At 41.9% G+C, this 26522-nt stretch overlaps 1 protein-coding gene across 11 annotated transcripts in view; it reads left to right on the top strand.

Annotated features, from left to right (window-relative positions):
• Positions 1 to 26522, top strand: part of rims1a (regulating synaptic membrane exocytosis 1a) — an 879579-nt gene that overhangs the window by 721936 nt on the left and 131121 nt on the right. For all 11 annotated transcript variants that reach the window (XM_072557828.1, XM_072557837.1, XM_072557845.1 and 8 more), the window contains one exon: positions 1793 to 2034. In XM_072557828.1, the coding sequence (XP_072413929.1) occupies positions 1793 to 2034 (242 nt within the window). The remainder of the gene's footprint in view (positions 1 to 1792; positions 2035 to 26522) is intronic.

Genomic DNA, 26522 nt, shown 5'->3' with positions numbered 1-26522 from the left:
TTTAATTATTCTGCAACTACTCTGTCGTTCTCTTTAAATCAAAGCTACGGAGTGGGATATCCTATTCTGGCACCAGACTGTGCCAGTTAGAGAAACTCAGGGAATATGTTTAACAAAACCTATACCTGCATTGCAAGATATACAAGAGTTACCCAACTCTATGATGTTCCTTATTTTTGATTCTTTGCCTTGCCTGGATAGGGAATAAACATTATGATTCAATGTAAGATTTCCCCTCTTGTGAATTTAAGGAGTTAAATCACTGATACGATTCCAAGTGGATTCCAAGATTGGCATGAGTTTCTTTTTTTTTAATCATGATAAATTACATCATACTGTGGATCCAATGAAACACATGATATTCAGCAATTGTCTTTCTGTTACAAGTAATAATCATAATGCTCCATCAATTCAGCTTTGCATCCTTATTTCTAGTTTCAATGCTTATGGAGAACATTGCCTAGTCTGATGAATCTTAAAAGGAATCAATGAGAAATTGAACTAATTTTTGGTCAAATGGTTGGTGGGGGCGTAGACCAAACAAGGGAGTCGCCGAGGGAATGTTCTCTCTGGAATGCATTCCCTCCACATTCCTCGTTGGGTCCATGTCCCCCCAACCAACCCACCCTCCATTCCTGGCACCTTTCCCTGCCACTGCAAGAAATGTAAAACTGGCACTCACACTTCCCCCCCTTACCTCCATCCAAGGCCCCAAATGGTTTTTACACATCCAACAGAGATTTACCTATACTTCCACACAAGTCACCTATTGTGTCTATTGCTCCCAATGTGGTCTCCTCTATTTGTGGAGAGAGGACGTCGACTTGAAGAACGTTTAAGAGAACATCTCTGGGACAATACAGTAAACAATCCCACTGCGCAGTGGCAGAACACTTTAACTCTCCCTCCCACTCCGCCAAGGATATGCAAGTTCTGGGCCTCCTCCACTGCCAAACCCTAACCACATAGTGCCTGGAGAAAGAACTCCTGCCGATTTGGGACCCTCCAACCACATGGGATCAATGTGCAATTCACCAATTTCCTTCCCCCCCCCCCCCCTCCCATCTTATCCCAGATCTAACCTTCCACCTTGGCACCACCCTCTTGAACTGTCCCACCTGCCTGCCTTCCTTCCCACCTATCCGCTCCATCCTACTCTCTGATCTATCACCTTCACCCCCATCTTCATCTACCTATTGCAATCCCAGCTACCTTCTCCCCTGCCCCACTGACTCCCATTTATCTCTCAGCCCCCTTCGGCCACAAGCCTCATTCCTGATGAAGGGCTGATACTCGAAACGCCGATTCTCCTGCTCCTCGGATGCTGCCTGACTGGCTGTGCTTTTCCAGCACCACACTCTTCAGCTCTGATCTCCAGCATCTGCCCTCCTCTCTTTCACCTAACAAACTGAGAGTAACTAACTCACTCAGTATAACCTGGGATCAAACCTAGATGCAACCGCATCTGTGTGGCTTCAGGTCAGAATGAGCAGCATTCCTTTCATTTGTCAACTAGGTGTACTGCAGATTTAATGACACTCTGAATCAAGAATCAAGACTTTAGTTCAGTTAGAACTCTGTCCCATCGCTCTCTGTTTGTAAGAAATCTCAACAAATCTGACACAGAAGAAATCAAGATTCATAGATCTATGAGGTAATTTTTTTCATTGGCAATTTCTTTTTATTCTCAAACAGCAGGATTATCGTTTAAAGTAAACTATACCAATTTATTTTCAATCTGTTTTCTTCCCTTTCCATGTTTTTCCGTGATGCATTGGTTGTGAAAATAAAGTGCGTTTACCTCTAAAATGCAAAGCAGACAAATGGGAACATCCAGGCGAAATATTATGAAGAGCACAAGTGTCAGTGAGGAGATGTATTGTCTGGAAAATAATGATGGCAGTCAGTCGGATACTGCTGTGGGAACAATAGGATCAGGGGGCAAGAAGCGAAGATCAAGTTTGGGTGCCAAAATGGTGGCCATTGTCGGATTGACAAGGAGAAGTAGGAGCACATCTCAGCTCAGCCAGACCGGTGAGTTTTAAGTTTGTGGTTACATTGTTTCCAGCTTGTAAGTGTTGTTACAAATTGTAGTGTTTTATTCGCCTATATACACATTTTGATAACACAATGAATGCCTGCTTTCAGTTGAGTTTATATGAAATATTGAGTAAGGCCCCTTCTGAATACTGAGCTATATGTGTAGAGTGACTATTAACTTTACAACGGAACCACTCCACTTGTAAAATGGAAATAGGGTAGTCAAATGTCATCTTCGGGGCATGGCAAGGTGAAAACCACTGTGTAAATTCTCATTTGATTACCTGATGCAATTAGAACTAAGAACAATACAGTACAAGAACAGGCCATTTGGTCCTCCAAGCCTGCATCGACACATTTTGCCCTTCGATACTAAAACTGTCATCACTTGCAGGATCTGTTCCTTCCTATCCATGTGTTCATCCAGGTGCTTTTTGAAAACTGTTATTGTGTCTGCTTCCACCTCTGGCACCGCATTCCAGGTAATTACCACCTTTTGTGTGAAAAACGAGCCTAGCACATCTCTTTTAAACTTTCTTCTCCTCACTTTGAACCTGAGTTCACCTAGTAATTGACCCTTCCACCCTGGGAAAAAAACTCATAATTTCCACTCTATCCATGCCATTTCACAACTTTATACGCTTTTATCAGATTGTGATTAGATTCCCTACAGTGTGGAAACAGGCCCTTCAGCCTAAGAAGTCCACACCGACCCTCCGAAGAGCAACCCACCCAGACCCATTCCCCTACATTTACCCCTGACTAATGCACCTCACACTACAGGCAATTTAGCATGGCCAATTCACCTAACCTGCACATCTTTGGACTGTGGGAGGAAACGGGGAGAATGTGCAAACTCCACACAGTCACCCCAGGCAGGAATTGAACCCGAGTCCCTGGCGCTGTGAGACAACAGTGCTAACTACTGAGCCACCGTGCCACCTCAACTGCAACTTCCTGTGTTCCAGTGAAAACAAACCCAAGCTATTCAAACTTACATTATAGCTAAAATCCTCCATATCAGACAATGTCTTGGTAAACCTTTTCTATACCCTCTCCAAAGCATTCACATCCTTCTGATTGTGATGACCAGAACAGTATGCAATATTCCAAGTATGGTCCAACTAAAGTTCTATAAAGTTGCAGCATATTTTGCCTATCCTTCTACTGAATGCCCCTTCCAATGAAGCTAAACATGCCATGGCCCTTTTTTTAACTACCTTATCTACCTGCGCTGCCACCTTCAGCGATCTGCACACCCAGATCCCTCTGCATACATATGTCCTGAAGGGTTTTGCCAATCAATTTATAATTTCCATCTGTACTTGATCTTCCAAAATGCATCACCTCACATTTGTATGGATTATACTCCATCTGTCATTTTTCTGCAACTGATCTATATCCTGCTGTATCCTCTGACAATTTTCATCATTATCTGCAACTCCACCAATCTTCTTATTGTCCATAAACTTACTGATTAGATCATCTGTGTTTTCCTCCAAAGCATTTATGTAGACCACGAACAACAGAGGTCCCAGCATTGATTGTGGAACACTACTAGTCACAACCCTATACTCCGAAGCATCCTTCTAATGCTTACCATCTGCCTCCTATGACCTAGCTAGCTCTGTATCCATCTTGCGAGCTCATTCCTGATACTATGTGACTTCACCTTTTGTACTGTAACTCAAAAAGTGCAGGGATCTACCCTAGGGCACACACCTTGGTCTGTGTTATTCAGTTTCAATTAAATTCTTACCTTTATACACAAAAGCTCTCTGACAATGTGAGCCTATCTGGTTCTAATAAATGCTTCTTTGGTTTGACCTTGAACTGTTCTTTTTACTTACATATTTAATACTAAAATGGATTTGTTTCAAAATAAATGTTGTATCTCAACATTTATGATTTGAAAACTGAAAAGTCATGAAGGAGTCATTTTGTGGTACAACTTCACTGCCATTGAAGTGTAGTTATGGTGAAAACTATGTAGAATGTTTGCCAGGAATGAGCACAACAAAACATTCCTGTAATTTGAACAAGATCTAGTTATTGTTTCTCTTATGTAAGTTAATGGTAGCATTTATGCAACCAGAGACCCACTTATCATTTACTCAATAAGTATGCTTTGAAAGAATCTCCATTTTGGTCTCCTCAATATCCTCTTCAAGCAAGTGTTTCTGCTTTGGATGCTGTAAAGCAACAATCACACTGAGAAAATTGGCATCTATTGTATTTCACTCAACAATCTGTGAAATTGTGAGAAGCAAGAAACAGAAGAGATCAAAAAGTCTTGGGGGCTTCAGTTTACTGATCCTTAAAGTATCATGAAAAGAGATAGAATCTAATCAAAAGCTAGTGGAATGCTGTCTTTATTGCTAGCAAATTAGAACATGAGGAGATACGTTTTGTGGTACAGCTGTGCAAAGTCCTCATTGGGCCACACATGCAATACTGTGAGGTTTTAAATGCTTTGGTCTAATTTTTAGACACACCCTCCAACTGCACACCCCCACCTCTGGGTCTAGACTTACCCACCTGGAGTACTTTTTCTTAGGAAAGATGTATTGGATGAGGAGCCAATCAGGCTTTGATTTACCAGAAAGCCATCTAATTCCATTACATAAGCTTATATTTATCATTGCAGTGTTTATTCATTCATACATAGTTGAGAGTGTAACATTGATCATTAAGAAGGCCATCAATTACATCCTGCTAGTTACATAATCTGCCCATTATCCCCACTCTGTACTTCCTGGCCCTTAGCCAATTTCCAAATCAGGTCAGTAATTTCCCTTTAATTCCATGAGCTACACCTTTAGCCAAGGGTCTTTTATGAAGGGTATTATCAAATGCCTTTTGGAAACCTATTATAAATAACACCTGGAAATATTCCCCAACTCTAACTTTCATCACCTCTTCAAAACTCAAACCAGCCTCATTGACGGTAGTATATTTTACAGATACTAGCTCTCCCTGTCAATTAAAAATATTCAAGGTGTTCTATTACTCTACCCTTAATTCTTGAGTCCAGTAATTTTTGGACAACAGACGTCAGGAGAACTGATCTATAATTCTCTTGTTGCCACCTCTTATTATTCTGAAATAGTGGAGTGACATGGCACTGATTTAAATCTAACCACTGAAGAAACAGCACTTTGAAAGACCACAGTTAGAACATCTGCAGTGCTTTCCTTTATTTCCTTCAACATCTGGTCCTGGGCATTAGTCAATTTTTATTGTGTTTATTTTGTTTCATTTCTGTCATGAGAGGTTGAATACTCAAGTTCTGGCAGCATTTTTGAAGATTTCGAGAGGCAGGGCACATTTTGCTCCCATGCCACTTGTCGCACGGGTCCTAACTTCGCATTGACCAAGCCTCTTACCCACGCCTGGCCATTTCTGTGACCTTTATACTAAACTTCATCTCCAGTTTCAAATTGTTTCTCTTGCTTGGTGGAGTCTTAGGTCCAGCATTGGAGTTCCTGATGTCATTTTACTCTCCCTATTGATCCGGGATGATCAGACTTAACCTGGTCTGGAATCTTGCATGTGGTGCAGACCTAGAATCAAACAAGCACCATGACAGCTTGGTATCTAGCAGAGCTGAGGGCTACTTCTTCAATCTAGCCTTCAAAGTTTGGAATGCTATTTCTGCCAGGCTATTAGGTATGGAGCTATCCTTATATGTCAAATCCACAAGCGTGGCTCATGTCCAACTCTATGAAGGACAGACCTTCAGCCTTGTGTATAAATCCTCTATCTGAGGAATTGCATTTCTTACCAGCTGTAAGAAATGGTTCACTTTTTTTTAAACTTCTGACAGAGGCAAACTGACACATTGGGCTTCAAAATTGGTACAACTGGTGCTGCCCATTCAGCAAGTTGGATTGGGTTGATGGTTCCTTCACTTTCCAAACTTCTGACTTCTGCTTTTACTTTTGTCCATAAGGCAAATGACACTGGGCAGGCCTTGTAGAATCACTGAATTGCTTTTTGGTCAATGTGTAAGATGGCCTTAGCTCCTCTGATAGTTCCTAGAACTTCTTGGAAAACTTCTGGGTATTTAATTAGGACTTGAATTAGATTAGATTACTTACAGTGTGGAAACAGGCCCTTCGGCCCAACAAGTCCACACCAGCCCGCCGAAGCGTAACCCACCCATACCCCTACATGTACATCTAACCTAACACTACGGGCAATTTAGCATGGCCAATTCACCTGACCTGCACATCTTTGGACTGTGGGAGGAAACCCACGCAGACACGGGGAGAATGTGCAAACTCCACACAGTCAGTCGCCTGAGGCGGGAATTGAACCTGGGTCTCTGGCGCTGTGAAGCAGCAGTGCTAACCACTGTGCCACCCACAAAGTGACTTCACCCTGAGTGTCCTGAGTGAGCCTATGCAGTAGGAGTTAGGAGGTCACTTTGTGGCTGTACAGGACATTGGTTAGGCTAATTTTGGAACACTGAGTGCAATTCTGGTCTCTCTCCTATAGAAATGATGTTGTGAAACTTGAAAGCATTCAGAAAAGGTTTACAAGTATGTTGCTAGGGTTGGAGAGTTTGAGATATAGGGAGAAGCTGATTTTCCTGGAGCATCGGAGGCTGAGGGGTGATCCTATTAAGGTTTAAAACATCACAAAGGCATGGATAGGGTAAATAGGCAAGGTTTTTTGCCTGGGGTGGGGGAGTCCAAAACTAGAGGGCATAAGTTTATGGTGAGAGGGGAAAGGTTTAAAAGGGACCTAAGGGGCAACGTAGAGAGTGGTGACTGTCTGGAATGAACTGGCAGAGGATGTGGTGGAGACTGGTACAATTGCAACATTTTAAAAGGCATCTGGATGGGTACATGAATAGGAAGGATTTGGAGGTATATGGGCCAAATGCTTGCAAATGGGACTAGACTCATTTGCGGTATTTTCCAATGACAAAGCCAGTTTTACTTCCTGTTTGAAGTCCAGCTGAGCTTCAGCTTGCAGGCATTGTTATATAGTTACACCATTAATCTCACATAAAGATGGTCGTGAAGCATTTCATGAACTGTGAAACAAAACACACAGCCTTCTGTCAGCCATCTTAACCTACTCAAAAACTCCTATACAGATTCCTCTGGTTCTCAAATTACTGGGGAAAAGTAATAGTATCTCACAATTAGAGGAGGCTTGAGGTCATAATATTCCTTAACTATGTCTGTCAATTTTTGAAAAATATTAGTATCTGATGCCTCAGGGAACATTAGGCCTTTAATGACAAAGAAAGCTGCAGCTCCACAGGTTGTCAGGAAATTACTCATTTTCCATCTGCCACAATGTTGTTTGCCCTTTCACATGTGGGCCCAGTTCTTAATGGCTGGGTCAAACAAGTGAAGCTTCCAACTCAAAGACAAATTGTTGCGAGAGAGTTTCTTCAGGATCATGCCACTGAAATAACTTTACAGAAGCCAGTATCATAGAACATAGAACAGTACAGCACAGAACAGGCACTTCAGCCCATGATGTTGTGCTGACCATTGATTCTTATGTATGCACCCTCAAATTTCTGTGACCATATGCATGTCCAGCAGTCTCTTAAATGTCCCCAGTGACCTTGCTTCCACAACTGCTGCTGGCAACGCATTCCCTGCTCTCACAACTCGCTGTATAAAGAACCCATCTCTGACATCCCCTCTATACTTTCCTCCAACCAGCTTAAAACTATGACCCCTCGTGTTAGCCATTTCTGCCCTGGGAAATAGTCTCTGGCTATCGACTCTATCTATGCTTCTCATTATCTTGTATACCTCAATTAGGTCCCTCTCCTCTTCCTTTTCTCCAATGAAAAAAGTCCGAGCTCAGTTAAACTCTCTTCATAAGATAAGCCCTCCAGTTCAGGCAGCATCCTGGTAAACTTTCTCTGAACCCTCTCCAAAGCTTCCACATCTTTCCTATAATAGGGCAACCAGAACTTGACACAGTAATCCAAGTGCGGTCTAACCAAAGTTTTATAGAGCTGCAACAAGATCTCACGACTCTTAAACTCAAACCCCCTGTTAATGAAAGCCAAAACACCATATGCTTTCTTAACAACCCTGTCCACTTGGGTGGCCATTTTAAGGGATCTATGTACCTGCACACCAAGATCCCTCTGTTCCTCCACACTGCCAAGAATCCTATCCTTAATCTTGTACTCAACTTTCAAATTCGACCTTCCAAAATGCATCACCTTACATTTATCCAGGTTGAGCTCCATCTGCCACCTCTCAGCCCATCTCTGCATCCTGTCAATGTCCCGCTGCAGCCTACAACAGTCCTCTATACTGTCAATGACGCCTCCAACCTTTGTGTCATCTGCAAACTTGCTGACCCATTCTTCAATCCCCTCATCCAAGTCGTTAATAAAAATTACAAACAGTAGAGGCCCAAGAACAGAGCCCTGTGGAACACCACTCACCACTGACCTCCAGGCAGAATATTTTCCTTCTACTACCACTTCTGTCTTCTGTTGGCCAGCCAATTCTGTATCCAGACAACTAAATTTCCTTGTATCCCGTTCCTCCTGACCTGCTGAATGAGCCTACCATGGGGAACCTTATCAAATGCCTTGCTAAAGTCCTTATACACCACATCCACAGCTTGACCCTCATCAATGTTTCTAGTCACATCCTCAAAGAACTCGATAAGGTTTGTGTGGCATGACCTGCCCCTCACAAAGCAGTGTTGACTGTATTTAATCAAGCCATGGTCTTTCAGATGGTCATAAATCCTATCCTTCAGAATCCTTTCGAACATCTTGCAGACAACAGACGTGAGACTTACTGGTCTGTAATTGCCAGGGATTTCCCTATTTCCTTTCTTGAAGAGAGGAATTACATTTGCCTCAGGTACGACTCCAATGGAGAGCGAGGATGCAAAGATCTTCGCAAGTGGCGAAGCAATCGCATTTCTCGTTTCCCAAAGCAGCCGAGGACAAATCTTGTCTGGGCCTGGTGACTTGTCAATCTTAATGTTTGACAAAATTTTCCGCACATCAGCTTCCTCTATCTCTATCCGTTCCAGCATGCACACCTGCTCTTCAAAGGTTTCATTCATGACAAAGTTAGTTTCTTTCATAAAGACAGAAGCAAAAAAACTCATTTAGGGCTTCCCCTACCTCCTCAGACTCCACACACAAGTTCCCTAGGTTATCCCTGATCGGCCCTACTCTTTCTTTGACCATTCTCTTATTCCTCACATAAGTGTAAAATGCCTTTGTGTTCTCCCTAATCCGTTCTGCCAAGCCTTTCTCATGCCCATTCCTGGCTCTCCTCAGACCATTTTTGAGCTCCTTCCTCACCTGCTTGTAATCCTCTAGAGCTGAGCTTGACCCTAGCTTCCTCCACCTTATGTAAACTACCTTCTTCCTTTTGACGAGATGCTCCACCGCTCTCGTCATCCAAGGTTCCTTTATCTTACCCTGTCTTGCCTGTCTCAGAGGGACATATTTATTCATCACTCGCAACAACTGTTCCTTTAACAGTCTCCACATGTCTACAGTGCCTTTACCATGGAACAATTGCTCCCAGTCCATGCTTCCTAACCCATGTCTAATCACATCATAGTCTCCTCTTCCCCAATTAAATATCCTCCCATTTTGCCTAATCCTCTCCTTCTCCATAGCTATGTAGAATGTGAGGCAGTTGTGGTCACTATCACCAAAATGCTGTCCCACCACAAGATCTGATACCTGCCCCAGCTCGTTTCCGAGCACAAAGTCTAGAATGGCCTCTCCCCTCGTTGTATCCTGTCACCAAGTTACCTTTTATTAACATATGAACAGTTCTTGACTTCAGTACTGCCTCATACAGTATCAGACACAAGAGTGCCAATATCCCTGACACTCAAACTTTTTATGTCAGCCAGGGATCCCTGATGGGACCAGATTAACAGACCCAATCAGGGAACTCGCATTCTCTATAGTGCAGCTGGCAGACCTCGTTACTATCACTACACTGTTCAGCCTTTCTTCAAAACAGAAGCCCTTCATCCCAGGAATGAGTTGAGTGAAGTTTATTTCAACTGCCACTAATTAAATTACATAATTTTTCAAATAAGGAAACCAAAACTGTACATATCATTCCCAATGCAGCATCACCAATGCCCTGCACAATTGTAAAAAATGTTTAATTGAACTTTTATATTCTATTACCCTTGTAACAAGCGGCAACATTCCATTAGACCTAATCACTTGCTATTCCTACAAAATACTGTTTTGCGATTTGTGTACCAGGACATTCAGGGCCTTCTATATCTCAGAATTTTTCAATCTCTTTCCATTTAAATAATATACTGCTTTCTTATTTTTGCTGCCAAAACGGATAAGCTTACAATTACCTGCATTGTATTCCAACTACCATTATAATCTATTTATAACCCTTTGCAGACCTCTTTAACTTTTCTCCTGTCTTGGTGTCACTGATGAACTTAGTTACCATACATTCAGTTCCTTAATTCAGGTCATTGATACAGACAGTAAATAGCTGAAGCACCCGGACTGATTCCTGTGGCACTTCATGAGCTACAGCTTATCTATCTGAAAAAAGACTCATTTATCCCTACTCACTGCTTCCTATTAGTTAACCAATCCTGTATGCTACTAAAATAAGACAAGAAACTGTGGATGCTGAACAGCTGAAATAAAAAAAGAAATTGTTGGAGAAACTCAGCATGGCTGGCATCATCTGTGGGAAGAAAGCAATTAGCTCTGATGAGTCACCAGACTTAAAATGCTAATCTGCTTTCTTCCCCCAGATGCTGTCAGACCTGCTGAGTTTCTCCAGCAATTTCTCTTTCTGTATTGTACTGTTACCTCCTACAATATGTGCTCTTATATTTTGTAGTAACTTTTGGTGTGCTACTATTTCAAATGTCTCTTGGAAATCCAACTGCAATTCCCTTTTTCCTCATGCAATGAACCTGACTAAACCCCTTCAAAATTTATTAAGAAGTTAGCCCAGACCCTAACTTTGTCTTATTTTCAAGGTAAGTGCAAGGTACTGCATTCCAGATGCAATTTGATTGCTAAAACTACTCTAAACAAAAGACCCTTTATTTTTACACTATGGTTAAAATACAGATGAAATAAAAATTAAAAAAAGCTTAAGTATAGCTATCAAAATGCTTAACAAAATAATATATGTTAACTACTACTGTTCCATATACAGAGGAATCTCGATTATCCTAACGAGATGGGTGGGCACTGTTTCATTCGGATGATTAATTATTCAGTTAATTGATTCAATGCCCCTCCTCTGGGGCTTGGAGTTTTCTGAAGTTGCATTCTTCCTTGCTCTGCCTGCCTTGCTCCCTTTCTCTGTCTCAGGATTTGTTTCTGAGCAGACACACTTGAATGTAAGGGACCTGCAGCATTGCTGAATCCCCACCCAATCAGTCAAATGGATTGACACAACGAGCACTTGCTAAGTCCACTCCCCATTCAGGAGACTAGGCAGCATCACACCAAAGCCCAATTCTCTCCCCCCGACCCGTGCACCCCCAAACCCGCCCCCTCGTCCATCCCATCCTCGCCAACCTTGTCCAACACCACTCCCCATCTACCCCATGGGACACCAACAGTAAGACTGCTGCTGCCTTTATGGTGTGAGTCTCAAAATAGCACACACAGACGCAACCACACACACTACGTTTTACTACACCTTTTTGACAAGCTCCACCATTGTACAGGTCAATGTTGGAGAGGTTATCTGGGGAAGAGGGGTTGAGTGTACACCACTGTGTAGAACTCCATGGAAAGTGTGGAGACAGAGAGAGAGGGAGAGGGTGAGCGGCCAGTCATTTAGAGATGGTGCCTGGGCTCCCATCGACGTCCAGGACTATTCTCAGCAGCATTTTGAGTAAACCGAATTCACGTTTAATCACTGTAAACAAAAAATGCTATCAGTGTTGAAACACCTCTTTGATGTAATGTTTCTATTGGGACCTTGAGATCTTCTTCAGATAATCCAGAAGATGGAAAATTGATACTCTGATAAATGAGGCTCCTCTGTAGTAATATCCCATAAACACACCCTTGGCAGATATGAATTCAGTAAAATGGATTGTCTCACAGCAGGAAGAGAATGCCAGCTCTCAGTTGTAACAGAAAGAGGAATAAGAGTTTCCACATCCAGCTTCAAGATCTCAGTAACTGCTGAAAGCTAAAACTAAAACTTCAGGTTCTGTGTGAGTTTGGATCCATTCAGGCTGCTTTTATTGTTCCAACTTCTAATAAAGCCAAGGCCTGACAAACTGTTTACTTTATTGACTTTAAGCAGACCACTTCATGACTCTATCTCAACCTTTCTTCATAAACTAAAAGCAAGACAAAATGCATCTTTTAAAGCCACAGTATCATCTCACCACCATCTTTAAAAAAAGCCCATCAATATACAAAGATGCCTTTTTTTTAATAAAAAAGCCTTTAGCCATACGCTATTAGTACACTACAATAAATATTGTTACATTGACTTAAGCAAATGTTTACTACCAGAATTCATTTTGGTCTGTTTTCTTCTCTACCACCAAATGCTCTGTCTTCCTTTATCAAAATCATGGCAATGCATTGGCAATTGTGATCTCATGTCTTGCCATGTATACAATTTTTCAAATTGACTGGCTGCAATAATAAGATTCATTTAAACAGCCTGGTTTATCAACACCATTATCTTTAAATTTTCTCAAAAAACTTTAATGGGTTATGATTGGAATATACATTTGTCTCAGACACATTACCTGCAATATAAATGTTGAAATATTACAGCGCCAAGACCAAATTCAAGGTGTCCTACTCAATTGTGGAATATTTCTGCCGATGATTGTTCAATTTTCTGGAAAAATACCCATAGCTCTTTGTATCTTCTCATCATCCTCTTGCAAAAGGACAGCATCAACAACTATATCACTTGCATTAATAGCCACTGTGAATGGCTTTACACAATAAGATGTGGCCAATACTGGGGCAGTAGTTAACACAGTTTTCAGCCTATCAAATGCCGTCTGACAGACTGCAATCCACTGAAATTTTCTGCACTTTTTCAACATGTCAGTTCGTGGAGCAACCACACTGCTAAAATTTGGTCCAAACTTCTGATAAATTCACTCGGTCCCGGGAATCATGGTACCTCCCTCTTTATTGCTGTTATGGGAAACTTCCCAATGACCTTAACATCCTTTGGGGCTAGTAGTCCATATCCAATAACATGGCCAAAGGACATGACTTGGGTTTCTGCGAACTCTGTCTTAGTCAGGTTAATCGCCAAGCCCACCCAAAATCAATCGAACAATTCCAGTAGACTGTTTCAGATGTTCCTTCCATGCGTATTAAAAATCACCTGACTGGCGATGTGCAACACATAATTGTGTAATTCCAAAATGGCTTTATTGGTTAGTCTTTGAAATGTGGCTGGTGCATTTTTCATACCAAAAGGCAATGTAAATGTAGAAATATTATGATACCAACACCAAACTCAAGGTCTCCTTCTCAATTGTGGAATGTTTCTGTTGATGACTATTAATTTGGTAAACTGCAAAAGATGAAATTTCCCTCATTCTTCAGAAAAATGGTACCTGCCAGTATCATCTGAATAAGTCCAACTTTGAAATATAAGTTGTTTGTCTTATCTTCTCAGTAAGCCCTTCAAATGTGGAAGAGGATATGAATCAGATTTTTTAACTCCATTGACTTGACGATTGTCCTCACATAATCACTGGATACCTATAGATTTTGACACCATTACCAAGGATGAGCTTCATTCACTGCAACTCGTTTCAATTATATTGTCTTTGAGCTTGTGTTCATCTCTTTTTGAAACTGTGCCAACTTTAGAGGGTTAAGATTTCAGGTAATTTCAATTTTCCTCTGGAAGGTATTTCAATAATTTATCCCAATATTTGAGAACTTCCTCATTGTCCAATTTGATGAGAGGGATGTCCAATTCAGAATCATTTCAATTTGATTCTTTACTCTGTGTTTTAACCAATAACACATTCTCCTTTTCTCTTCCTTCCCTAACAAAATTTCCTTTGAGCATATTCACATAATACATTCTTGGAGATTTCTTTTTATCTGGCATTCATATCAAATAGTTCATCATACTCAATTTCTTTCAAATTCATAATGTCTACTAAACCTTGTGTTTAAAGGTTCATTTCCAAATGGCAGTAACACTAACACTTCATCTCCAAAAACTAAATTATAATTTTTTGCTCTCTTGCTTGCTTCATGTTTCATCACATTTCAAATGTTGTCTAGCCAACTCACTAGCTCTATTTAATCTTTCCCTAAAATTTGACACACAGTCCCATTGTGTGGTCTCTTAATACTGATTTACCAATTTCTCCTCAATAAATTTCAGTGGTCCTCTCATCTCATGCCCAAACATTAATTCAAATGGACTGAATTTAGTTGATTCATTCGGCACATTCTTAACTGCAAAAATTACAAATAGAACATAGAACATAGAACAATACAGCACAGAACAGGCCCTTCGGCCCACGATGTTGTGCCGAGCATTTGTCCTAGCTTAAGCATGTACCTATCCAATTGCCGCTTAAAGATCACCAATGATTCTGACTCTGCCACTCCCACAGGCAGTGCATTCCATGCCCCCACCACTCTCTGGGTAAAGAACCTACCCCTGACATCCCCCCTATACCCTCCACCTTTCACCTTAACTTTATGTCCCCTTGTAACACTCTGTTGTACCCGGGGAAAAAGTCTCTGACTGTCTACTCTATCTATTCCTCTGATCATCTTATAAACCTCTATAAACCTCATCCTTCGCCGTTCCAATGAGAAAAGGCCTAGCACTCTCAGCCTATCCTCATATGACCTATTCTCCATTCCAGGCAACATCCTGGTAAATCTCCTCTGCACTATCTCCAAAGCTTCCACATCTTTCCTAAAGTGAGACGACCAGAACTGCACACAGTACTCCAAATGTGGCCTTACCAAGGTCCTGTACAGCTGCAACATCACCTCACGAATCTTGAATTCAATCCCTCTGCTAATGAACGCTAATACACCATAGGCCTTCTTACAAGCGCTATCCACCTGAGTGGCAACTTTCAAAGATCTATGAACATAGACCCCAAGATCCCTCTGCTCCTCCACCTTACTAAGAACACTACCGTTAACCCTGTATTCCGCATTCTTATTTGTCCTTCCAAAATGGACAACCTCACACTTGACAGGGTTGAACTCCATCTGCCACTCCTCAGCCCAGCTCTGCATCATATCTAAGTCCCTTTGCAGCCGACAACAACCCTCCTCACTATTCACAATTTCACCAATCTTCGTGTCATCTGCAAATTTACTGACCCACCCTTCGACTCCCTCTTCCAAGTCATTAATAAAAATTACAAACAGCAGAGGACCCAGAACGGATCCCTGCGGAACTCTACTTGTAACTGGGCTCCACACTGAATATTTACCATCTACCACCACTCTCTGACTTGGACCAGTTAGCCAGTTCTCTATCCAACTGGCCAAATTTCCCACTATCCCATGTCTCCTGACTTTCCGCATAAGCCTACCATGAGGAACCTTATCAAATGCCTTACTAAAGTCCACTGCTCTACCCTCATCCACATGCTTGGTCACCTCCTCAAAGAATTCAATAAGACTTGTAAGGCAAGACCTACCCCTCACAAGTCCGTGCTGGTTGTCCCTAATCAAGCAGTGTCTTTCCAGATACTCATAAATCCTATCCCTCAGTACTCTTTCCATTATTTTGCCTACCACCAAAGTAAGACTAACTGGCCTGTAATTCCCGGGGTTATCCCTATTCCCTTTTTTGAACAGGGGCACAACATTCACCACTCTCCAGTCCCCTGATACCACCCCCGTTGACAGTGAAGACGAAAAGATCATTGCCAACATATCTGCAATTTCCTCTCTTGCTTCCCACATAATCCTAGGATATATCCAGTCAGGTCCGGGGGACTTGCCTATCCTCAAGTTTTTCAAAATGCCCTCGCCTATTTCTTCCAACTCAATACACAGTCTGCCACTATTTCCTTGATTGGACCTACCCTCGTTCTCATCATTATTATGTTTCTCACATACACATAAAAGGCCTTGGGGTTATCCTTGATCCTACCCGCCAAAGATCTTTCATGCCCTCTCTTAGCTCCCCTAATCCCTTTCTTCAGCTCCCTCCTGACTATCCTGTATCCCTCCAACGCTCTGCCTGAACTTTGTTTCCTCAACCTTAAGTAAGCCTCCTTCTTCCTCTTTACTAGACATTCAACCTCCCTCGTCAACCAAGGTTCCCTCACATGACTATCTCTTTCCTGCCTGGCAGGTACATACATATCAAGGACACATCGTATCTGTTCCTTGAAAAAGTTCCACATTTCAATGACATCCTTCCCTGACAGCTTATGCTCCTCAGATCCTGTCTTGCAGCATCGTATTTACCCTTCCCCCAACTGTAAAACCTACCCTGTTGCACGCACCTATCTCTCTCCATAACCAAGGTGAAAGTCACAGAATTGTTGTCACCATCACCAAAATGCTCACCTACTAATAAGCCCATCACTTGTCCCGGTTCGTTACCGAGTACCAAATCCAATATGGCCTCCCCTATGGTTGGACAATCTACATACTGAGTTAGAAAAGCTTCCTGGACACACTGCACAAACACTGCCCCGTCCAATCTACTTGATCCAAACAGCTTCCAATCAATATTTGACTACTATCCTGTGGCTTCTGCACCTTTCCAAAATCTGTTTCTCCACATCTCTGCTGCTATTGGGGGGCCTGTAGTAAACACCCAACAAGGTGACTGCTCCTTTCCTATTTCTGACTTTAGCCCATACTACCTCCAAAGACAGATCCCCCTCAAACTGCCTTTCTGCAGCGATTATACCATTTCTAATTAGCAACGCCACATCCCCTCCTTTTTTACCACCCTCCCTAATCTTACTGAATCATCTGTAACCAGGAACCTCCAACAACCATTCCTGTCCCTCTTCTATTCACATTTCCGTGATGGCCACAACATCGTAGTCCCAAGTACTGATCCACGCCTTAAGTTCACCCACCTTATTTCTGATACTCCTTGCATTGAAGTATACACACTTGAACCCATCTCTGTGTCCTCAAGTATTCCCTGACAGTGCTACCTTTTCCACAGCCTCCCTACATTCTTGGACATCCTGAAAAACAGCTAACCTACTTGCTGGACGACAAGTCCAGATCCCATCCCCCTGCCAAATTAGTTTAAACCCCCCCGAAGAGTGCTCGCAAACCTACCCCCCAGGATATTGGTGCCCTTCTGATTCAGGTGCAACCCGTCCTGCTTATACAGGTCCCACCTTCCCCAGAATGCAGTCCAATTGCCCAAATACCTGAAGCCCTCCCTCCGACACCATCCTTGCAGCCATGTGTTCAACTGCACTCTCTCCCTATTCCTTGCCTCACTGTCACATAGCACCGGCAACAACCCAGAGATGACGACTCTGTCCATCCTAGCTTTTAGCTTCCAGCCTAACTCCCTGAGCTCCTGAATGACCTCCCCACCCCTCTTCCTACCTATGTCGTTGGTGCCAATGTGCACCACGACTTCTGGCTGCACACCCTCCCCCATAAGGATTCTGAAGACACGGTCCGAGATGTCTGGGACCCTGGCATTCGGGAGGCAACAAACCAACCAAGAGTCTCTCCCATGTCCACAGAACCGCCTGTCTGTCCCTCTAACTATAGAGTCACCTATTACTAACGCTCTCCTCCTCTCCCCCTTTCCCTTCTGAGCCTCAGAGTCAGACCTTGTGCCAGAGACCCGGTCACTGCAGCTTACCCCTGCTAGGCCGTCCCCCCCCAACAGTATCCAAAGCGGTATACTTATTGTTGAGGGGAACGACCACAGGGGATCCCTGCACTGCCTGCTTCCTCCCCTTCCCATCTCTAACTATTACCCTGCTACCTCTGTTCTCTGGCGTAACTATGTCCCTGTAGCTTCCATCTATCACCCTCTCAGCCTCTCGAATAATTCTCAGTTAATCCAACTCCAGCTCCAGTTCCCTAACGCGGTCTGTGAGAAGCTGGAGCTGGCGCTGCACTTCCTGCAGATGAAGTCAGCAGGAGCATCGGTGGTCACCCCTACCTCAAACATCCTGCAGGAAGAACATTCCACTGCCTGCGCTGCCATAACTCAACACTTAGTTTCCAAAACAAGAACACCAAGTAGCTTACCTTTTTTCTTAGGTTAGAGGAGGAGGGAGGGTGGGAGACACTACACATGTTGTGTCTCGGGTTCCTTCTCCACTCAAATAACAATTACTTACCTTCCTGACCGGCTTTGCGCTCTGACTTCACTTCCGCCCAGCTCCCACCGCTCTCTGCTGCAAAATGGAAATCAGTTCTCCCAATCTTCTGGATAATCTTGAGTATAATCCCTCACATGATCTTTCAATTTTGATGCCACTCTTTTAATGCTCTTTGTGATTCTGGACGGTACACAATGTGTTTGAATTGTTGTATTCCTAAGCTATCCATAACGTCCTTGAATAACCTTGATGTAAAAATTGACCATTGATCCGATTTTATTTCTGTAGGTAGTCCATATCTTGTTGGAAAAAATTAACTCTTCTGCAGTCCATTTGTCCATGATACTGCATGTTGGAATAGCCTCTGGAAATCGAGTAGACACACCATTTATAGAATCATCAAATCATAGAATCCCTATAGTGTGGAAGCAGGCCATTCAGCACATCAACTAGGAGAAAATTAGGACTGCAGATGCTGGAGATCAGAGTCGAGAGTGGGATGCTGGAAAAGTACAACAGGTCAGGCAGCACCTGAGGAGCAGGAGAATCGACATTTCGGGCAAGAGCCCTTCATCAGGAATGTGCCTCAGATGCTCGGATGCTGCCTGACCTGCTGTGCTTTTCCAGCACCCCACTCTCAACCCACATTCAGCCCATCAAATCTACACTGACCCTCCAAAGTGCATCACATCCAGTCCCATTCCCCCTACCTTATCTCTGGAACTTTGCCCTTCCTGTGGCTAATCCACTTAACCTACACATCACATTAAAGGCAATACACCTAACCTGCATATCTTTGGACTATGATAGGAGACAAGAGCAACAGAAGGAAACCCACGCAGCCATGCTGAGAATATGCAAACTTCACATAAAGTGTCACCCAGGACTGGAATCTCATCCCGGTCCCTGGCATTGTCAGGCAGCAGTGCAAACCACTATGTCCACCCTATTGTGGTCAACAGATACTCATTTCACTTTTTGGTTGAGGTAAAAGTCCTACCCAATCAATTAAGACCCTTGTGAAATGTTCCTCCAATATGGGAATGGGTATTAAGGTTGCTGGTTTTATCACTGCCTGAGATTTTCCAATTATCTGACATGTATGACAATTTTGGCAAAATTCAAACACACCCTGAAGCAGTCCAGGCCAATAAAAATGTTTTTGTATTTTGGCATGAGTTTTCCTTACCCCCAAATGATCTCCTACTGGTAATTCATGTGTTACCCACAAAGCTATCTTTCTATAATCCACCAATAATACAACTTGATGAATTTCTGCCCATTTCTTATCCACATGAATATGTGGTAATCTCTAATTCCTCATTCAGACTTTTTAAAGATAGTAATGTTGTAGGATATACTGTGTGTTCATTTTGATACAACTGCTTTAGTTGTTTTGCCTCTTTCTGTTGTAATTTAGCTAATTTCTTTGAACTAAAAATTTCCAAAATTAAAAATTGCACAACACCGAGTTATAGTCCAACAGGTTTATTTGGAAGCCCTAGTTTTTGAAGTGCTGCTTCTTCATCAGGTGGTTGATGAAGTCCAACATCGGCTCATTCTCATCATTAAAAATATAAACTTTGTCCTCGATCTGTTCTTGATTTTTCTCAACTATTTAATCAAGCACAGTTTCAACTTCTTTACATTTATCCTTTGATTTCTCCTTCTTCCACCTGTGACTTTGTGACTTAGTCACGACACAGTCATGAAAATCGCAGGATATACTTCCTGTAGCACCCCAATTGCCGGATTTTCCACTGACTTTTCAACCACAGTAGGCATCTCTCCCACTTGAAAGCAACTATGTAATTCCCGGATAAAGTACATCCCTGGAACTATTACTCCTACTATTACTCCTACTCCATCTCACCACTTTTCACCAGACTGCCCTACTCACTTATATCATGGAACACTGCCCTTCTCACCATGAATTCCACATATTACTACTTTTTTCTGGCAATGCTCCTTCCAAATTATATATCTCATTAGTTATGGGTGAGGTCCGATGCCCTCAAAAACATTTCAAGATGGTAGCCCAGACCCTAACCTTTATAATTTTTTTTTAAGCAGGTGTAGAACATAGAACATAGAACAATACAGCACAGAACAGGCCCTTCAGCCCACGATGTTGTGCCAACCATTGATCCTCATGTAAGGTAAACCTAATGTACAAACCCTCAAATTTCTGTGACCATATGCATGCCCAGCAGTCTCTTAAATATCACCAATGACCTTGTTTCCACAACTACTGCTGGCAACGCATTCCATGCTCTCACAACTCTCTGCGTAAAGAACCCACCTCTGACATTCCTCTATATGTTCCGCCAAACAGTTTAAAACTATGACCCCTTGTATTAACAATTTCAGCCCTGGGAAAAAGTCTCTGGCTATCAACTCTATCTATGCCTCTCATTATCTTGTACACCTCAATTAGGTCCCCTTTCTTCCTTCGTTTCTCCAATGAAAAAGGCCCGAGCTCAGTCAACCTCTCTTTGTAAGATAAGCCCTCCAGTCCAGGCAGCATCCTGGTAAACCTCCTCTGAACCCTCTCCGAAGCATCCACATCTTTCCTATGCGACCAGAACTGGACACAGTATTCCAAGTGCGATCTAACCAAAGTTTTATAGAGCTGCAACAAGATCTCACAGCTCTTAAACTCAACCCCCCTGTTAATGAAAGCCAAAACACCATATGCTTTCTCAACAACCCTGTCCACTTGGGTGGCAATTTTAAGGGATCTATGTACCTGCACACCAAGATCCCACTGTTCCTCCACACTGCCAAGAATCCTGTCTTTAATCCTGTACTCAACTTTCAAATTCGACCTTTCAAAATGCATCACTTCACATTTATCCAGGTTGAACTCCATCTGCCACCTATCAGCCCATCTCTGCATCCTGTCAATGTCCCGCTGCAGCCTACAACAGTCCTCTATACTGTCAATGACACCTCCAACCTTTGTGTCGTCTGCAAACTTTCTAACCCATCCTTCAATCCCCTCATCCAAGTCATTAATAAAAATTACAAACAATAGAGGCCCAAGAACAGAGCCCTGTGGAACACCACTCACCACTGACTTCCAGGCAGAATACTTTCCTTCCACTACCACTCGCTGTCTTCTGTCAACCAGTCAATTCTGTATCCAGACAGCTAAATTTCCCTGTATCCCATTCCTCCTGACCTTCTGAACGAGCCTACCATGGGGAACCTTATCAAATGCCTTGCTGAAGTCCATGTACACCATATCCACCGCTTGACCATATCCACCGCTCAACTTGTCTAGTAACATCCTCAAAGAACTCAATAAGATTTGTGAGGCATAACCTGCCCCTCACAAAGCCGTGCTGACTGCATTTAATCAAGCCATGTTCTTCCAGATGGTCATAAATCTGTCCCTCAGAATCCTTTCTAACACCTTGCTGATGACAGGCATGAGACTGACTGGTCTGTAATTGCCGAGGATTTCCCTATTTCCTTTCTTGAAGAGAGGAATTACATTTGCCTCCCTCCAGTCCTCAGTTATGACTCCGGTGGAGAGCGAGAATGCAAAGATCTTCGCAAGCGGTGAAGCAATCACATTTCTTGCTTCCCACAGCAACCAAGGGCAAATCTGGTCTGGCCCTGGCAACTTGTCAATCTTAATGTTTGTCAAAATTTTCAGCACATTAGCTTCCTCAATCTCTATCCGTTCCAGCATGCTTACCTGCTCCTCAATGGTTTCATTCACTACAAGATCCTTTTCTTTAGTAAAGACAGAAGCAAAAAACTCATTTGGGGCTTCCCCTACCTCCTCAGACTCTATACACAGGTTCCCTATGCTATCCCTGATCGGCCCTACTCTTTCTTTGATCATTCTCTTATTCCTCACAAATATGTAAATGTGTAGAATGGGTATTCCCGGAGTGTTGCAGCCAGCCCAACTGCTCAGTTTCATGCAAAACAGGATTTATTTACAAATGAACAAAAGGAAATTGAATTTAGAATAACATTATTTGAAAACCCAACTGACACAAAAACGCAATTTAACAAAAAGCTGTTCTGATTTCCTGCAACATTCCATAAACACTCCTTTGCAAAAAAGTTAAATTCAAACACAGGTTTTTACAGGGGAGAGATTGCAGAGAGACAGGATCAGCATGGAGCTCTTCCTTTAGGTTTCCAGCAGCTTATCTGGGTTCCCAACTAAAACTTGACCAGCAGCGTGCTAAGACCAAGCCAAACCATGAAATGTGAGAAATGGCCATTCCCCTTTCATTGTACAGGTATTTTTTTAAAAAAACTTAAAAGCTGCTTCAAGTAAATAAACCCTGACATATTGGAACCTCTGCCTTTATGATCCCTCTGGAAAAAAACCAAGGACAATATAACCTTGTTAAAGGAGTAGTATCATCACACCTCCCCCCTTAAAAAAATGAACCATTAATATCCAAAGATAGCTTCATTTTAAAATCCCTTAATCATAAATTGTGAGTACATTACAACGCACATATACATTTCATTCACTATAAATATGAAAACATGCATTACTACATTCTCTTTCATTCATTTACACCTTCCACCGAATGCCTCCATTCCTCATCCAAGTCTTGACAATGTATTAGCAATCACATTTTCTTTTCCTGCCACATGCACGATTTTCAAATTGAATGGCTGTAACAACAAGCTCCATCTAAACAATTCAGCATTTTTGTCCTTAAATTTCTCCACAATCTTCAATGGATTATGAACAGTGTATATGATTGTCACAGATACATGACTGGCAACATAAACATTGACATGCTGTAACACCAACACGAAGTTCAAAGTCTCTTTCTCAACTGTCAAATATTTCTGCTGATGAATGTTCAGTTTCCTGGAGAAATATCCGATAGGGCTTTTTATCTTCTTGTCATTTTCTTGTAAGAGCACAGCACCAACACACCCTTCACTCACATCGATAGCCATCTTGAATAGCTTTGCATAGTTAGGCGTGGCTAACATGCTGTGGCTAACAGTTAGCAGTGGTTAACACAGCTTTCAGGCTGTCAAATGACTTCTGACAGACTGCTGTCCACTGAAACTTCTTGCCTTTCTTCAGTAATTCAGTGAGTGAAGCAGCCACATTGCTAAAATTTGGTATGTATTTCCGATAAAATCCACTCAATCCGACGAATTGTAGTACTGCTTTTTTTGCTGATGGTATAGGAAACTCCCCAATTACCTTTGTTTCTGCATTCCATAGAGCCATTTGTCCATTTCCAATAACATGGCTTAAGAAGATGATTTGCACTTTGGCAAATTCAGCCTTAGCCAGGTTTATCACCAAGCCTGCATCCTGAAGTTGATGGAACGATTCTGATAAATGTTACAAATGTTCCTTCCATGTGTGACTAAAACTCACCAAGTCATCAACATAAACCACACAATTGGGTAATACAGAAAGGTTAGTCTTTAAAATATGGCTGACACATTTTTTATACCAAATGGCATGAATTTAAATTGATACAGTCCATTTGGCATTTTGAAAGCCAAAATTGTCTTTGCTCTTTTGACAAAGGTACCTGCCAGCATCCTTTGAGCAAGTCAAACTTAGAAATATATGTTGCTTGTCCCACCTGTTCAATAGTCTTCCAAACATGGAATCGGATATGCATCAGTCTTTGTAACTGCATTGACTTTGTGATAGTCCATAAATAACTGTTGGGTACCATCTGGTTTTGGCACCATTACTATGTGTGAGATCCAATCACAGTAACTCCCTTTGGTTATGTCATCTTGGAACATGCATTCAATCTCTTTTTGAATCTGTGTCAAATTTAGAAGGTTATGCCTATGAGGATGTTGTTTAATCAGAATAGCATTTCCTATATCTACCTCATGCATAATTAGGTTAGTACTTCCCAGCTTATTTTCACATATAGCAATAGCAATACATTTTTCAGGTCATTTTGAATTTCCTCTCAATCATATATCCCAACTTTTGACAATTTCCTCATTCTCCAACTTAATTAAAGGAATGTCCAAATCAGAATCCTCTGAACTTGGTTCTTCACTCTGCATTGTAACCAGTCACATAGTCTCCTTTTGTTTTCTTTCCTTGTCAAAATACCTTTCGGGCATATTCACATGACATGCTGTGAGATTTCTTTCTGTTTGAAGTCCTTATCAAATAGTTCACCTCACTCAATCTCCTTTCAACTTGATAAGATCCATTAAACGTTGCTATTAAAGGATCACCTATCACTGGAAGTAATGCAGTAATTCTCCAATAGCAAAATTCCAAGTCTTTGATTGCTTGTCTGTTTCCAGTTTTATCGAGTGCTGTGATACTCTGAAATGCTGTCTAGCCAACTCCCCTGCTCTATTTAACCATTGTCTAAAATTTGACACACAGTCCAAATAAGTGTTCTCTGAATTCTGACTTACCAATATCTCCTTAATCAATTTTCACGGTCCTCTCACTTCATGCCCAAAATCTAATTCAAATGGACTGAATTTGGTCGATTCATTTGGTGCATCCCTGATAGTAAAAAACAGTACAATGGAATTCCTTCATCATATCATCTGGACTATAAGCCTTCAACATGGTCTTTAATGTCTGATGCCACCTTTCTTGTGCTCCCTGCAATTCTGAATGGTATGCAGTAGATTTGAATTGTTCTATTCCTAAACCGTCTATAACTTCCTTGGATAATTTTGATGTGAATGTTGACCTTTAATCTGATTGTGTCACTGTAGGTAGTCCATATCTACTTGCATAACTCCTCTACAATTCTTTTAGCTGTGATATTGCAAAATGGAACTGCCTCTGGAAATCTAGTGGACACATTCATTGTTGTTAACAAATACTGATTCCCAGTTTTTGTTTTAGATAGGGGTTCTATGTAATTAATTAAGAATTTTGTAAAAGGTTCCTCAAATACAGAAATAGGTATGAAAAGTGTGGGTTTTATTACTATCTGTAGTTTCCAGTTAACTAACGTGTATGACATGTCTGGCAAAATTCAACTACATCTTTGTGCAGTCCAGGTCAGTAAAAATATTTGTGAATTTTAACTTGAGATTTTCTTAACCCCTAAGTAACCTCCTACTGGTAGATTTATGTACTACCCGCAATACCTCCTTTCTATAACCTACTGGCAATATGACTTGATGAACTTCTGCCCATTTCTTATCTGCCTGAATATATGATGGTCTCCATTTCCTCATTAAGACATCATTTTTAAGATAGTAGGACACCAGGATACATTTGGATTCTTTCTCCATGGATACCTTTTGATAGAATTGCTTTAGTTTCTCATATTGCTGCTGTAAAGATGTCTGCTTTGTCATCTATCTGCTCCTGTTTTGTCTCAAACATTTTCTGAAATAGGGTCTCTGATAGTTCCACTTCAACCAGTGAGTTTGTGACCTCATTTCCACACAGTCAGGTAAAATCCAAGGATATGCTTCCTGTAATAGTTCAGTTGCCTGAGTTTTCACTGGCTTTGCAACCACAGTAGGCAGCAACCTGTGAACCAGCTACAGCATTAGCAAGGACAAATTGTATTCCTGGCACTGAGAGTTTGTCCAGTACTCCTCCCATGACATCTCTACTTTTCACTGACTCTCTAACCTCACTCTACATAATTGAGCACTTTTCGTTTCACATCAATAGCACTTTTTCTACCAGTAGTCCTTCACAGGTACATAGCTCCTCATCTTCCTACATTAAAGATTGAGAGAATCCTGTATCTCTTAATGTTGTAATCTCTTTACCAACTGCTCCTGGCCTTTGCAGGTATATGGTTTAAAGGGACCTAAGAGGCAACATTTTCACACAGAACATATGCAATGAACTGCCAGAGGAAGTGTTGCTGGCTGCTACAATTACAGCATTTAGAAGATGGTATATGAAGAGGAAGGGTTTATAGGGATGTGAGCCACAGGTTGCTAAATGGGACTTGATTAGATTAGTATATGTGGTTGACATGGACGAGTTGGACCAAAGGGTCTCTTTTCGTGCAGTACATGTCTATGGCTCTATGACTCTTTAACCAAACTCCGACCAAGTTGTACATCCTGGTGCAGCCTTTTAGCCTACACTTTGCTTTCTGTTACCACTCCAACAAAATTCACTGGCTTATCCTGTTTTCCTACATCTGGCTTCCCAGTGCTTTTTCTAACCCACAAACACTTCATGCAGTGAAAACACCGGAGCTGCTTAACCTCTC

Source organism: Chiloscyllium punctatum, chromosome 3 (assembly GCF_047496795.1).
Source record: "Chiloscyllium punctatum isolate Juve2018m chromosome 3, sChiPun1.3, whole genome shotgun sequence".
NCBI lineage: Eukaryota > Metazoa > Chordata > Chondrichthyes > Orectolobiformes > Hemiscylliidae > Chiloscyllium > Chiloscyllium punctatum.
Note: the sequence above shows the minus strand (reverse complement) of the source record. Positions and strands in the feature narration are given on the sequence as shown.